This window comes from Lepus europaeus, chromosome 9 (assembly GCF_033115175.1).
Source record: "Lepus europaeus isolate LE1 chromosome 9, mLepTim1.pri, whole genome shotgun sequence".
NCBI lineage: Eukaryota > Metazoa > Chordata > Mammalia > Lagomorpha > Leporidae > Lepus > Lepus europaeus.
Window position 1 is genome coordinate 65478124 of NC_084835.1, and position 14818 is coordinate 65492941.

The window sequence follows — 14818 nt, forward strand, 5'->3', positions numbered from 1 at the left end:
ATCCTCTCCCTTTTTCTGTCTGGGAATGTTTTTATAATGTTTATTGTTGGATGTAGAATTTTTGAGTGACATTTTTTCCTAGCATTAACTATATCATGTCAATGTGTTCTTGGATTCAATTTTTAAAAAATATTTATTTATTTATTTGAAAGTCAGAGTTACACAGGAGAGGCATATATATATATATATATATAGAGAGAGAGAGAGAGAGAGAGAGAAAGGTCTTCCATCTGATGGTTCACTTCCCAATTGGCCGTAACAGCCGGAGCTGCACTGATCCGAAGCCAGGAGCCAGGAGCCAGGAGCCAGGAGCCTCTTCCAGGTCTTCTACGTGGGTGCAGAGGCCCAAGGACCAGGGCCATCTTTTACTGCTTTCCCAGGCCATAGTAGAGAGCTGGATCGGAAGTGGAGCAGCCAGGCCTAGAACTGGCGCCCGTATGGGATGCCGGCACTTCAGGCCAGGGCTATAACCATCTGCGCCACAGCACCAGCCCCCATTTTTTTTTTAAGTCATTAACAGTATTATCATTCCCTTGTGTGTAATAAATCATTTTACTCTTGCTGATGTGAAAGTTTCCCTCTGGCTTTGGTTTTCCACAGTTTGAATATGATATATCCAGGGATAGGTATCACTTTGTGTAAAGATTATTTGGGTTTATTTAGCATCTTAGATTCATAGATTAATATTTTTCATCAAATTTGAAAAGTTTTAGGCTATTATTTCTTCAAATATATTTTCCTGCCCTCTCTTTGCTCTCTTCCTATATATTGGTGCAATTGGCCCAGAGGCTCTTATAATTTTTCATTCTTTTATCACTCGGTTTTTTTAGATTGTATAATTTCTATCTTCAAGTTCATTTATTCTTTCTTTCTTTATCTAAAATCTTTTGTTAAGTCCTCTAATAAATTTTCATTTAAGCTATTGTAATTTAAGCTCCAGAATGTCCATTTGATTCTATTTTATAATTTGTCTCTTTGTTGATGTCCTCTATTTGTTGAGTGAGATTTGCAATACATCCTTTAAACATGATTTCCTTTAGTCTTTGAACATATTTATAATTATGGCTTTAAAGTCTTTGATAAATACATCATCCAGGACCACCCAGATATAATTTTTATTTACTGTTTTCCTGGTAGTATGGTTCACACTTTCCTAAGACACATATCTTCCTAAGACACGTATCTTAGCATGTGTCATAATTTTTGTTATTATTGAAAATGTGACATGTCAGATAATATATTTTCACAATTATAGATTATGAATTTCCCCTCAAGTGTGTTGTTACTATATTTTAACTTTGTTTAGGAACTTGCCTGGGCAAATTTGTAGCATCTCTACCCAGCATGACTCTGCTCAGTTTACTTTGTCTTCTAAATTCCTATTCACATTTGTAAACAGGATTTCCTGGGGATCACACTATGCAATCTATGTTTCCATGAAACATAGGTTTTCCTGAAAACCCCTTGTAGGTGGCATGACTAATATTTTTCGGTTGAGAGTACTCAGTCATAAAAGTTGGAAACCTCTGGTATAGTAGAAAGAACACTAACCTGACCATCAAGACGAGATTTGGTAGTTGGTGCTAGTCCCAATTCAACTAGCAACTTGCTGTGTGACCATGGTGAGTGACAAATACATTCTAGGCTTCAGTCTTCACATCTGTAAAATGAGAGCCCAGCATAAATATTCCTGTCATCCCGCTCTGAGCTTTTATAAGTTTTAAAAAAGATATATTTATTTGAAAGGCAGAGTGACAGGGCAGGGTGGGAAACCTTCCATCTGCTGATTCACTCCCCAAATGCCCAAAACAGCTGGAGCTGGGCCAGGCCAAAGGGGTCAGAGCCAGGAGCCAGGAACTCCATCTGGGTCTCCCACATGGGTGGCAGGAGCCCAGATACTTGAGTCCTCCTCCCAGGAGCATTAACAGGAAGCTGCATCAGAAACACAGAGTGGCCAGAGCTCGAACCTGGCACTCTGATATGGATGCAAGCATTCCAAGTGGCAGCCCAACCTTCTGTGCACAGTGTACACCCCTGCAAATAGTGCTGTTCTTTCTTTTCCTGTCAAGAATTATTATAAAGTTCTATGAGCACAGGGTTTTTTTTTCTGTTCAGTATGTGAATTATATGTTGGTATAAGCCAATTTCTGAGTTAATATTTCCAGAGAGGCTTTCTGTGCCTTGGCTATCCCTTCTCTGTGCTGCTGGTCATAGACGTGATAATGTCTTCACTAGAAGATGTTTATTTTAAGTGTGCTAACTGTAGACATATTAACATGGGGCATGGTACAATTAGTAGCAGAATATAAAAAGATGTACCTAGATACAAACACAGACATGTAGCTGCTTGCATGCACACAGTCAATCCTTACCTCAATTACACTGATGTACTTCATCAGTCAAAATTCATGAAGCTTCAATATGTAAGCTCAGTACATAAAAGACCTGCACAGATTCAAATGTATCATGTTTAGTATCTACTCAGAAGCTGAGTAACTAAAAGATGATTTTCAACAGTTAGATACAACTAAAAGCTCAAGAGATCAGTAAGCCTCAATTTAAATTAAAAGAAATTTAAAAATCTACATATTTTATTTAAATCCTTTAAAACACTTTCCAACTTTAAGATTTAATAGAATATGTTAGACTTAAGTATACGTGGATCATATCAAAATAGACTACTGATGGTTGTTCTTCAAATCATTATACTGATCATTACATAGGTGATTTCTTAAATTTTCTCTGATTTAGATTTGTTTACCAGCTTCAATAAATGACTGAATGTTACTAAATCATCTATTTGCATGGTATTGTAATGTTTAGTCCTTCGTGAATTCTTTTTTATCAAAAAAATCAAAAGGTTGAGGATTTATGTCCCTCTCCAGGTACCCACCTCCCCCAAAAAAGCTTATAAAAAATCTTCAGAGGGCACAACACAGGGGGAGATCTTGTATTTTCTAAATACTATATAATACATGTCATAGTGCTTTTTATTGCCTCTTTTGTTCCAGATGAAACATGAAATGAAAGCTGGTGATTGTACCTTGACTCATTAGCATCAAGTTCAACTATTTTCAGATGCTCTGATTTACCTATAAGAACGGAATAATTACATCTGGCACAATCTTTTTAATAGATGCATTATTTTAATGATTCACCTTACAGGAAAGAAATAACAGAAAAAGAAGCAACAGAACAACTAAAATGACAAATCATAACTATGTTGATATGAATTAATATGAGCTCATGAGAATATGACTGTAGATACTAGAATGGATGTAAAGAGAAAAGAGCAAAGCAGAAAAGTAGTAGAGAAATTTGAAAATCTGTTCTAGAAATAGAAAGAAATGAAATATATAAGCCTCATAGTTAATTTGATTTTATATAGTAATAAAGGGTGAAAGGAAATACATACCTCTGTAAGCTTAGGCCTGTATAAGCACAGCCTGTACTTTGTGAACTGTAGTCATTTTGCTACTGCCTGGAGCAGCCAGCCAGGAACAAATTTCACTCTGGCTTCCAATTGGTAACCAATCCACAAGCTCGAATTCAAGGTGCTAACCTTTAATTTTAATGCTGATTATAGAAAAAGAGCTAGCTATTCCCTCTGGGAAAAGGGGCAGCATGGTAGGGGGAAGAAAAATTTGGCCACTCCAGGTGACAACTCCAGAGAATGAAAGGCACTGGCCCACCCTGCATCCCCAGACGTGGAGCCACTGTGCCCTCTGCACTTCCTTGAAGCCCTTACAGTTCTGTGCTACTTGTTTTCTTGCACTATTATATGTACATTTTGTACTGTTCACATGTTGGTTCTCCCCAGAGAGAAGATCTGGGGTTCTGCCTCAGAATCACCTGGGTTCTCACTCCAAAAAAGAGTACATTTTTAGTAATTCCCTTTCAAATGGATTTGGATACACAATATCAATTTTATATAAACTGCCTAAATTTCAAACATTACCTTAACAGCAGAGGTAATTGGATTTATTATAAAAGCATTGCTCTTTTCCCTGAAACTTTAAGGAGGGAAAAGCCAGGTAATCACTGTTAGACTGTTTTTCCTTTGTAGTCCATATAATGTACATTATTTGAGGTCCAGATCTTAGATTTTTTGGATTAGGAATGATTAGCCAGTAAAGTCAGTATAAATATTCTGAAATCACCAAAACTTCAAAATCTAAAACATTATGGTCCCAGGTGTTTCTAATAAAGGATATTCAACTAAGATTCTGTGAAAACTCTCCCAAGTTAAAATTTTCTTTTAGGGGCCAGCATTGTAGTGCAGTGGGTTAACTCTCCGTCTGCAACACTGGATCCCATGTGTACACTGGTTTTAGTCTCAGCTGCTCCACTTCCAGTCCAGTTCCCTGCTAATGCACACAGGAAAGCAACAGAAGGTGGCCTAAGTACTTGGGCCCCTGCACCCATGTGGAAGAACCGGATGCAATTCTAGGCTGGTGGCTTTGGCCTGGCCCAGCCCCAGCCATTGTGGCCATCTGGGGAGTGAACCAGCTGATGGACAATCTCTCTCCATGTCTCTCCTTTCTGTCTGTAACTCTGCCCTTTGAATAAATAAATAAATCTTTAAAAAAAAAAAACCCACAGATTTTATTATCAGTATTTTGAATATCTTAAGTGCATTTTCTTCATTTGTCTAATGTTAGGGGTTTTATTTCAGTCTTACAGATTCTAGTCTGCTGTTAGAAGATTATTCATCTAAGTTGAGCCCCAAAACAAAGAGAGCCAGGCACAGCCTTCTGTCTGGAGAAGAAAAAGAGAACCTACCAAGTGACTACATGGTGCCCATTTTCTCAGGACGGTGCGTGTGCTTTCTCTTCGGGCCTTGATTGTTAGAAAGTGGGGGTAAATGTTGTCAAGATGATAACAACAACAATGTTAGCAGCTAACGTTTATCGAACATCCGCTATATGTACACACACAGACAGACAGACATTTTCTTTCTCAGTACTTGAGAAAGTTCTAAAGAAGTTTGGACCTTGTACTGAGAGGTATGGGAAGTTTTTTAAAAGCTTGCTGAAAATGCATTTTACAAAAACTGTGCATGGATTTGAATTTTTTTGTACCAAAATAAACTTACATTTTAACTCGATTTTTTACACAGGCTTTTTGAAGTACCCTCATATGTATTAACGGTTAAAAAGAATTTCCTTTTCAGAAATCTTTACCATTACATAGAATGACTATAGAACAAAAGAGACTAGTTAGAACTTAGTACTACATATGAAATTAATTGAAAAGAAAAGTAGAGCCTTGAATGCTAGTGATTGAACACTATACGTAGTCATGAGAGATATATCACTATAAAAAGAAAAAGATTCAAAACAGTAAAATACTGGGTATGTTTACGAAGGTGGAAAAGATCTTAGTTGTCAGTGTGGTTACAATTATTGTTAATTAGAGAAAAAAATCTAATCAGAATTTGAATGTGTCTCCTATATTTGTTCAATGGAAAATAGACTATTGTAATTACTAAATTACAAGTGTATGTAATACTAGTTTTTTTATCTTCATTTTATAAACATTTATTTTCGTTTGAAAAGACAGATTTTTCCATAGCTAAGGGGCATTCAAGTTGAGGTCATCCTTTCAGGGCATAAGTCATGGAAAAGAGATCCTCACTGAAAGTCAGGAAATTGTTCGTTTGTGATCTTTGGTGACTTAATTCTGTTGCCTAAGTTTTTCTTTCCATTGCTAAAAGGCATAATTACTCTGAAGGCTATAAATAATATTTTATTTTTAGCTTTTCATCTGCTGTCTTTGATATGCCTGACTTTTTAAAGGAATTTTCCAGAGAAACTTGCTTATATTGTTAAATATATTTGTGCAGACTTAGCCTCTTCACAATAGTGCAATATAGATTTATATTCATTCATAAGACTTGGCTAAGCTAAATAAGTAAAATATTTTGTCTTTTGCTTTTATTCCCCACTCTGTTTAGAAAAATAATTTTAAAAACACCAGTTAAGCGTCAGCTTGCACACCATGCCTCTCTACCTGCGTGGGCACAAAATAAAACTCCAAGTTCTAAATGTCTTCTACCTACTCTTTCCCCACCAAACTGTCTTATCTTTTCTGGGCCAATCTCAAGGAATGATAATTTACAAAATAAACTGTGAAAAGAAGAAAAAGATGTAACTGGGACTGTGTATAAAAATTGATGTTTGAAGTGTTTTTTTTTTTTTTTTCAGATTCTCTTTTGGGTTTAATATGGCTACTTCTCTTATATTCTATTCCTATGTTGAAAATAACATTTCACAATGATGTTGACATTATTCACAATCTGAGAAAAAATGGGAAAGAAATGAACATTTGTTGAGTACCTGTTATTTTCTGAGACTCAAACTAGCTGGTTTGTCTAAACAGTTGCAAAATTTTCCATACTACCCTGGAGAGGTATTGGTACATCAAGTTTTCTATAAGGAAAACAAGGCTGAATGATTTGTGAGAGTCACATAGCTAGCAATGAAAAAGCTGGAAGTCCCATTTAGGACTGGCCAATGCAGTGTATATGTCCTTTGCAATTATATTGTTACAAAGAATACCATTTATTCTGCATGACACCTGAAGATCTCACTTCTTAAACTCCCATATGCTGAGTTAACTTTGTGTCAGCAACAGGTTTCAAGTTGAGACTGTCAGAGATAGGCAGAGTATTGGGAAGTTTTAAATTTATATTTACTTGGTAATAACATGTTAGTATTGTATTCTTGCCCTTGTGTCCAGATTTTAGATGTTATTGTCACCTTAACAAATAACAATAATAATAATGATGACAATAGCAATATGTATTAAGGCCCTAGTACTTTTCACATATATTCACTTCATCCTCACAAAAAAATCCTTATATTTACATAAAAGAAAATATCCTTATTGTCGTGGGTCCAGAATATTTTTAAGTGTATTTCAGTTCTCATGTGAAATAATTATTGTTTTACAAGATTTAGTTCATTTGCTTCTTTATTTTGCTATCTGAGCTATGCCAACATGTCTACTGTTAGAGATAATGAAAGCTTAAAGTTCACTCATCTAGAGTTGTTGTCTTAGCCAGGACCAAAGTATCCTTTATTATACAGATTGAATCATGTTACAAAACTCATTTCAAACATTCTATTGTATATTAATTTATATGGAGAGTTCTAGCAAATTATCCTGATGGTTTGTTTTGTATTTGCTTTTTAATTAATTTACTTTCTGTCTCATTTTTAAAAGATGAGAGGATTTATGTTAGGATCCTAAGCTAAAAATATTCTATCTCCCCCCCACTGCCACCCCATCAAATTAGAGTGTATAAATTAGTATCACTAACTTTCATAGTATATGCTACCTTATAAATATTTGGAGATACAGAGAAAAAGTTATAATTCAATAAGTTTAGTCAGAAACAAAATCTTGTCTACAGATGTTAGTATTCCATAGAAATTTTAAACCTAGGCAGATGTGGAATTCTATTCCTTAGAAAACTGTATAGATTCAGGTGGTAGTAACTTGCAAACAAAATGACAGTATTTTCTTAAATTTTGAAAAATCAAGTATGCAATTCTGACTTAGATCTAAGGAGACTCAATTTAAAGGAATCTTCAGTATTGTAAATATACTCTCTCACTGAACTTCCAGCATAATTTCTTTTTATTTTTTATAAAGATTTTTTAATTCGAAAGGCATAGTTACAGAGAGGCAGAGGCAGAGAGAGAGAGATTCTCCATCCGATGGTTCACTCCCCAAATGGCTGCAATGGCCGGAGCTGAGCAGATCCAAAACCAGGAGCCAGGAGCCAGGAGCCTCCTCCAGGTCTCCATGCAGGTGCAAGGACCCAAGAACTTGGGCCAAATTCCACTGCTTTCCCAGGCCATAGCAGAGCGTGGATCAGAAGTGGAACAACTAGGACCTGAACCAGTGCCCATATGGGATGCTGGCAATGCGGGCAGCAGCCCCAACCACTATACCACAGCGCTGGCCCCCTAGCATGATTTCAAACAAAGGCATTGAAAGAAGTTAAATAATCCAAGTATTTTATCAACATTAATGAATCACCACAAAGATTCTTTCATAAATTACTATGCTAGGCACAGCACTTTTGGATATTACGATTCACTTGCCATCTTCAGAGATGAAGAATAGAAACAAGTCACTTCTATAAATATCACCACTTCAATTGCAAGTTTGATCATTTCTTCTCATCAGAGCAGTGGGCAAATATGAATGAAAATTATTATAATGAATATAGTGACCCATATTATATTTACACACAGCCTTTACTATCCTAAAAAGTAACACAGGAGACATAAAGATTTCATCTAAATTTAGAACATATTTATACATGAACAGCTCTGGGCAATGAATTCCATCAGCTGTGTCATAGAATCCATATCCAGCACATAACTGTGTGTCAGCATCACAGGCACACAAACTATATTTCATTTTATGTCCTCTTTCCCGAAAAAGGAAGGCAAAATTTCATCTTTTATTTTCAACTAAATCACACTTAAACACACTAAGGCAACCATTGTAACAAACTTGGGCAAGTTATCTGGCTACTCTGAGCCTTAGGCTTCTCTGGCTTCTCTGACCATCTATTTAAAACACAAACATTTTGTTTACCTCGTAAGGTTTTTTGTGAGGATAAAAAGAATGTATGTGAAAAGCACCAGGGCCTTAACAGGTTTTATCATTGTCATTATCATTATTTGTTAAGGGACTGATCGACTTCTGTATGTATTCTGATTTACCAGGTTTTCTTTGGGCACAGGACAGTATCTGGGGTCTAGTACTTCGAATTTAGTAAAGTTAGGAGTGTTATCACTGCCCATCCAAATATCCACATTTTCTATCATTGTGTTTTAGTCAAATGCACGTTAGTGGAATCGCGGATACAGAAGAAGAAAGAATTAAAGAAGCTGCAGCTTATATAGCCCAGAGGAATCTTCTTGCCAGTGAGGAAAGAACCACATCATCCAAACAGTCTGCAGCGTCCAAACAGTCCGTGATATCCAAACAGTCCACCTCCACGCTTCAAGAAGAAGAAACTTTTCAAAAAAAGTCAAGAAAAGTTGCAATACGAGAAAAAGCAGAACGCCTGTCGCTGAGAAAAACAGTAAGAAAAGACTATGAGTATAACTTACAGAAGCGGAAATGCATAGAGAAGCTCTGTGTGGATAGATATAGATTGATTTATTTAAAATGAAGAAGTAGGTGGCCTTGTGGAGAAACAAAACTAAAGCAAGGAGAAAAACATTAAAATGCATAAGTCAGGGTGGGCATTTATTTAGCTTAGAGTTATGATGCTAATTAGGATGCCCCTGTAATCACATCAGAGCACCTGCCCTGGCTCCTGACTCCAGCTTTCTGCTAATTCAGACTCTGGGAGACAGCGGTGATGCTTCAAGTCATTGGGTCCCTGACACTCACAATGGAAGACTTGAACTGTTTGACTCCTTGGCTTCAGCCTAATCCAGCCCTGGCTGTTATGGATTGTGGATGGTAAATGATGTCTGTCAGTCTCTCTTTTTCTTCTTCTGTCTCTCTTTTTCAAATAAAAAATAAACAAATACAAATTTTAAATAAAATTTTAAAATATTTATTTATGTATTTGCAAGGCAGAGTCAGAAAGAGAAAGAGACACAGAGAGAGAGCTTCCATCCACTGGTCCACCCCACAAATGGCTGTGGCTGGAGCTGGGTCAATCAGGAGCCAGGAGCTCTCTCCAAGTCTCCCACGTGGGTGCAGGGGCCCAAGCACCCGGTCCATCTTCCATGTTTTCCCAGGCCATAGCAGAGAGCTGGATCAGAAATGGAGCAGCTGGGACTCGAACTGGCACCATATGGGATGCTGGCACTGTAGGTGGCAGCCTTACCCACTACACCACAGTGTTGGCCCCATATAGGTCAAAGAAAGGCAAACAATTTTAAACTCCATGAAATTTTAAAATTTAAAGAAATTAAGATTCTAGAGAACCTTAAGAAACCCACCGTAGGGGGGTAAATTTTTTGTTGTTAAAGCTTAGAATGTTAAATGTTAAATTATTACATCTTTATAAAGGGCAAGATGAATGCATTTTATCTAAAGGTAAAAGTTTCCAAATAAAAAATATTTTTGGCTTATCTCATTATTTTAGCACAGAATTTACTTTCATTACCAGTATTTTGCTAATGTGTTTGTTTGTTTATTCAGTTAGAAGAAACTGAGGCCTATCATGGAAAGTTGAATGAAGACCATCTTCTCCATGCTCCTGACTTTACCATTAAGCCACGTTCCCACACCGTTTGGGAGAAAGAGAATGTAAAATTACACTGCTCTGTAATAGGCTGGCCAGAACCGCATCTCACATGGTATGGTATCTTTATGGAAACTAATGGAATCAGTTACACAAAGTTAAGTGAAATCATATGCTGGTATCTTTATATGAGAGTCAAGGAAAGTATCAACAAGTTTGTGTTAGCTTTTGAAAGAGTGAGGAAAGGATTCTGGGATGAATTTTTATGTATGGGAAGAAAAGACTCTCATATACAGATGACACATTATATTCTTTTATAATCCTGTTATACAAATGGTTCTTTGTTTTATATAAAGTATTAAATTTTAGTCACTAAATATTTATTAACTATTATTTTGGACTATTAAAAACTAAATAAAAATTTGCTTCCATTGATACACTTTTTAATATAGTACAACTTTGTGATCAGAAGCAATTCTGCCTTTGAAAACTAAAACTAAAGGGCCCACATCTCTACCCATCCTGTGAGCTGAAGCTTCAAAGTGCTTTCTAACATGAAACAAGAGAGAACTGGGGGCAAGCATTTAGTCTAGCACTTAAGACACACATATGCCACATCAGATAACCTGGGTTCAAAACCTGGCTCTATTAATGCAGACCCTGAGAAACAGTGATGGTGGCACAAGTGACTGGGTTTATGTCACTCACATGGGGGACCTGAATTGATTTCTAGACTCCTGGCTTTTTTTTTTTTAAGATTTATTTATTTATTCATTTGAAAGATAGTTACAGAAAGGCAGAGAGAGAGAGAGAGAGAGAGGTCTTCTATCCACTGGTTCACTCCCCAAAGGGGCACCAATGGTTGGAGCTGTAACAATCCAAAATCAGGAGCCAAGAGCCTCTTCCAGCTCTCCCATGCAGGTGCAGGGGCCCAAAGATTTGGGCCAACTTCTACTGCTTTCCTAGGCCATAGCAGAGAGCTGGATGGGAAGTAGAGCAGCTGGGACTTAAACCAGTGCCCAAATGGGATGCCAACACTGCAGGCGGGGGCTTTACTTGTTATGCCACAGTGGTCACCCTTAGACTCTTGGCTTTTCCATCCTCCAGACTTGGTTGCTGCTGGCATTTGAGAAGTGAACCAGAGTATGAGAGCAGACTCTCTTTTTCTTTGCCTCTCAAATACATTAAAAAATGAATGAATGAATGAATGAATTCCACTAAGTAAATATTAACATGTTTTTTAAAAGAGAGAAAATTAGGAGATATTATCTAATATGAGGCCATAAGAAGTTTTCCTTCCATAAAGAATAAGTACTTCTTGTCTCCTTCTACTGTGTATCCTATTGCAATTGTGAATGCCCTTGTGATCATAAAACTCAGTATCTTCCCATCTTATGTCATCAGTATCTGCCACAGAGAGCAAAGAATGAGACTACAGTGACTGATGCATATATTTCATATGTTGTTTCCTTTTGCATGAGAGGATGAAAATGTGCCCTACATCACAGTATGAACACTACATGAATGTCACAGTCACCAGCAGAATGGTTACCTCCTTCTCCTTTCTTTTCTGTTATTTTTCACAATGATCAGAGCCTGACTCGCCTCAAAGGAGGTAGAAGTTACTACCGTATTGTCTTGGGGAACAGTTTATACTTAAAATAGTCAATAAAAATTATTTACAATTTAGAATTATTTCCCAACATAAGGATGTGAGGTTTTATTTTAGATTTTTCTTATTTATTGAAGTCTAAAAATCTGTCATAAGGGATATATCTCTGTCAGATTATTGACTTTTAAAGTCCTTAATAGCTATTCATTTAAAACATAAGGTTGAGTTCTAATCAGCAGTCCAATTTGTGATGAGACTCAACATGTGACACATCATTTGACAAGCACTATTTGTTGACAGTAAAAATATTGTAGAATTTTTGGGGGGACTTGGCCATATTTTAGGCACCAACGAGCTTTTACTATAACCCCTTTTTGTCAAAATCAGCACATCTAAACTGACACTTCTATGGAAGATTTGAGTGTACATTTTATACACAGAAATGAAAAGTCACTGGGTGGCAGAATGTTGTTCTAGAAATGATGGAATGCTCAAAGCTCATTAGCTAAAAGTTCATGGACTTAATGAAGGGTCTTTAAAAGTTTTGTGGAAAGTGAGTATTAAGAAAAAACTGCTGGATTTCAAAAAAAATGTTTTGCACCAAGATAAACTTAACTTTTAATTCTATTTTCCATGAAACTTTTGATATATCCTCATACATGAAAATGGTAAAGGGAATGAAACACCTCTAAGTATTCACAAGGGTTTAAGAAATCCTTTGACAAATAATCCCAGGGTATAGATTACACTCCAAAATTAGCTGATGACTGGCCAGTTTGGAATTTCACTTTCCAGAAATGACAAGCTGTGAAATGTATGCAGAGCAAATCAGAAATGCTTCTTTTCTTCTGTGATATAAAATTACTGAGAAAATTACAGAGAGCAGCCAATCTTAAGTGACCCCCCAACCCCAAATCTCAATGCCTTACTAGGTGAAATTCCTTGGAGAATAGAATTAAATCACTTTCCAGCTTAATCCTGTCCACTGCTTCAAACAGGAATTTCTGACACTGACATCTGAAGTTCCAGAGGAAAGACTAGAAACTCCACAGTTGAAGTGTTGTGTATTGTAAGCTGGTTTCCTTTGCCAGGAGGTCATATTAGAGAAGTCTTGCATCGTTAGCTGGAGGAAAGGCATCAAGGTGCTAAGTTGGTAGTACTGGAAGGCAGGCAGCATGAAGCTGCAGATACTGTTTTAACTCAAACTTTATAGGGATATGAACAACATTTTTGATCACAAGCCAAATGGAATTGCACTGAGTGGTTTGGAGAAGCAGCACAAGCCATATTCTTTAGTATAATCTTGGCTCTTCTTATATTAAGAGAACTGCTGAAAACTCTCTAGCACATGAAACACAGAGCAAGAGGGAGCTTCTAGGTGTGAAATGATCTAAATCAATTACTAAGAAGAACTTGCCAATGAACAAATTCTATCCTACTATTTATCAAAATGGGGACTGTTCAGGCTTAGGAGGGGCCAGCAGATTTCTTTTCACAGGCTGTGTGGGATCAAATAGTACTGTCTGCCTAGAGCCCTGGTTTGCGACAGCTGATTGAGTCCACTTGTGGCTTGGCAACAGACAAGATTGTATCAACTAGCAGTGTCTTCTGGGTGGTGGGGTGGAGTGGGGGAGTAATGACACTATGCCTACCACACAGCTGTGATTCTTGAGCTAATCCAACCCTCTTCACATTTACTTATTGCTTTTCCTGTCCCGCTTCCGCCCCAGCTGCCTCTCCTGTCCTGAGGGCTGGGCTGCAGCAACAGAATCGGCCCCATCCCCCAGTTGGAGGCAGCCAGGAGGAAACTGTCAAAACTGGCGGTGCCCAGCCGCGGTGCCGGCTCCTCAGCAGGGTAGTGAGAGCCCCGTCTCTGGAGGTATACAAGTCTTGACTGGCCAGCCAGCTCGGAGCTACTATGGAGGCCCTTCTGCACCCATGGGAGATGGGACTGGGTGACTAGAAAAAGCCCCACTGTAACCCCCTGCGCTGCACACTAAATGTGTGTCCTCACTTAAAAAAAAAAAAAAAAAAGCTTTCCTTGAGGGAATCAAGAAGCAAAGACTCTCAACTTGCTTTTATGTGTGCACTTAATTGGATAGTACATTTTATGAACTATATGTTTGCCAGAACTTCTTTCCTTCAGTTAAAAAAATTATGAATCTATAGTTCATCTATGGCACTAGACAATAAAATACTGTTCAAATTTAATCAACACTGAGTGCCTCGTATTTGTTCATGATTCATCTTTCATGAATGGTAGTAGAAGTAATATGGATCAGACACCATCCCCGTCTTCAAGGGACTAGAAACTTAGTAGAAGAGATACCATTCCAACTGTAAATTGATAAATGTGTTTTATTTAGCTATTTTAACCAAGTAACCATATGCAAAGAGGTAGGAACAATTCATATTTGGTGAGCTTTTAGGGAAGAGTTTATTGAAGATATGGTATTTGATCTGAATCTTGAAGGATGTATTAATTTTGTCAGGTGAATAAGGAGACTGATGCATTTAAAAAAAAAAAGGTGTAGAGAATGAATAACTTGCTTTTTAAAAAAAGATTTATTTTGGGACTGATGCTGTGGCGTAGCCAGTAAAGCCGTTACCTGTAGTGCCAGCATCTCCCTCTCCCTCCCCTATCCCTCTCCCTCTTCCCCTCCCCCCCTCCTGCCTCTCTGTGACTGTGCTTTTCAAATAAATAAAATAAATCATTTTTTAAAAAAAGATTTATTTATTTATTTGAGAGAGAGAGAGAGAGGATCATCTGTCCACTGGTTCAATCCTCAAGTGGTCTCAATAGACAGGGGCTAGACCAACCCAAAGCCAGGGTCCTAGAACTCCATCTGCGCCTCCCAGATGGATGTCAATGGCCCAAGTACTTGGGCCATCCTCCAGCGCTTTCCCAGGCATGATTAGCAAGGAGCTGGATCAGAAGAGAGCAGCCAGGACTCCAACCAGAACTCCAATATGGGTTG

The 14818-nt window shown here is 37.5% G+C and overlaps 1 protein-coding gene across 3 annotated transcripts in view; it reads left to right on the forward strand.

Annotated features, from left to right (window-relative positions):
- MYOM1 (myomesin 1) overlaps positions 1-14818 on the forward strand; it is a 156894-nt gene that overhangs the window by 30088 nt on the left and 111988 nt on the right. For all 3 annotated transcript variants that reach the window (XM_062201414.1, XM_062201415.1, XM_062201413.1), the window contains exons 3-5: positions 4676-4816; positions 8860-9109; positions 10186-10343. In XM_062201414.1, the coding sequence (XP_062057398.1) occupies positions 4676-4816; positions 8860-9109; positions 10186-10343 (549 nt within the window). The remainder of the gene's footprint in view (positions 1-4675; positions 4817-8859; positions 9110-10185; positions 10344-14818) is intronic.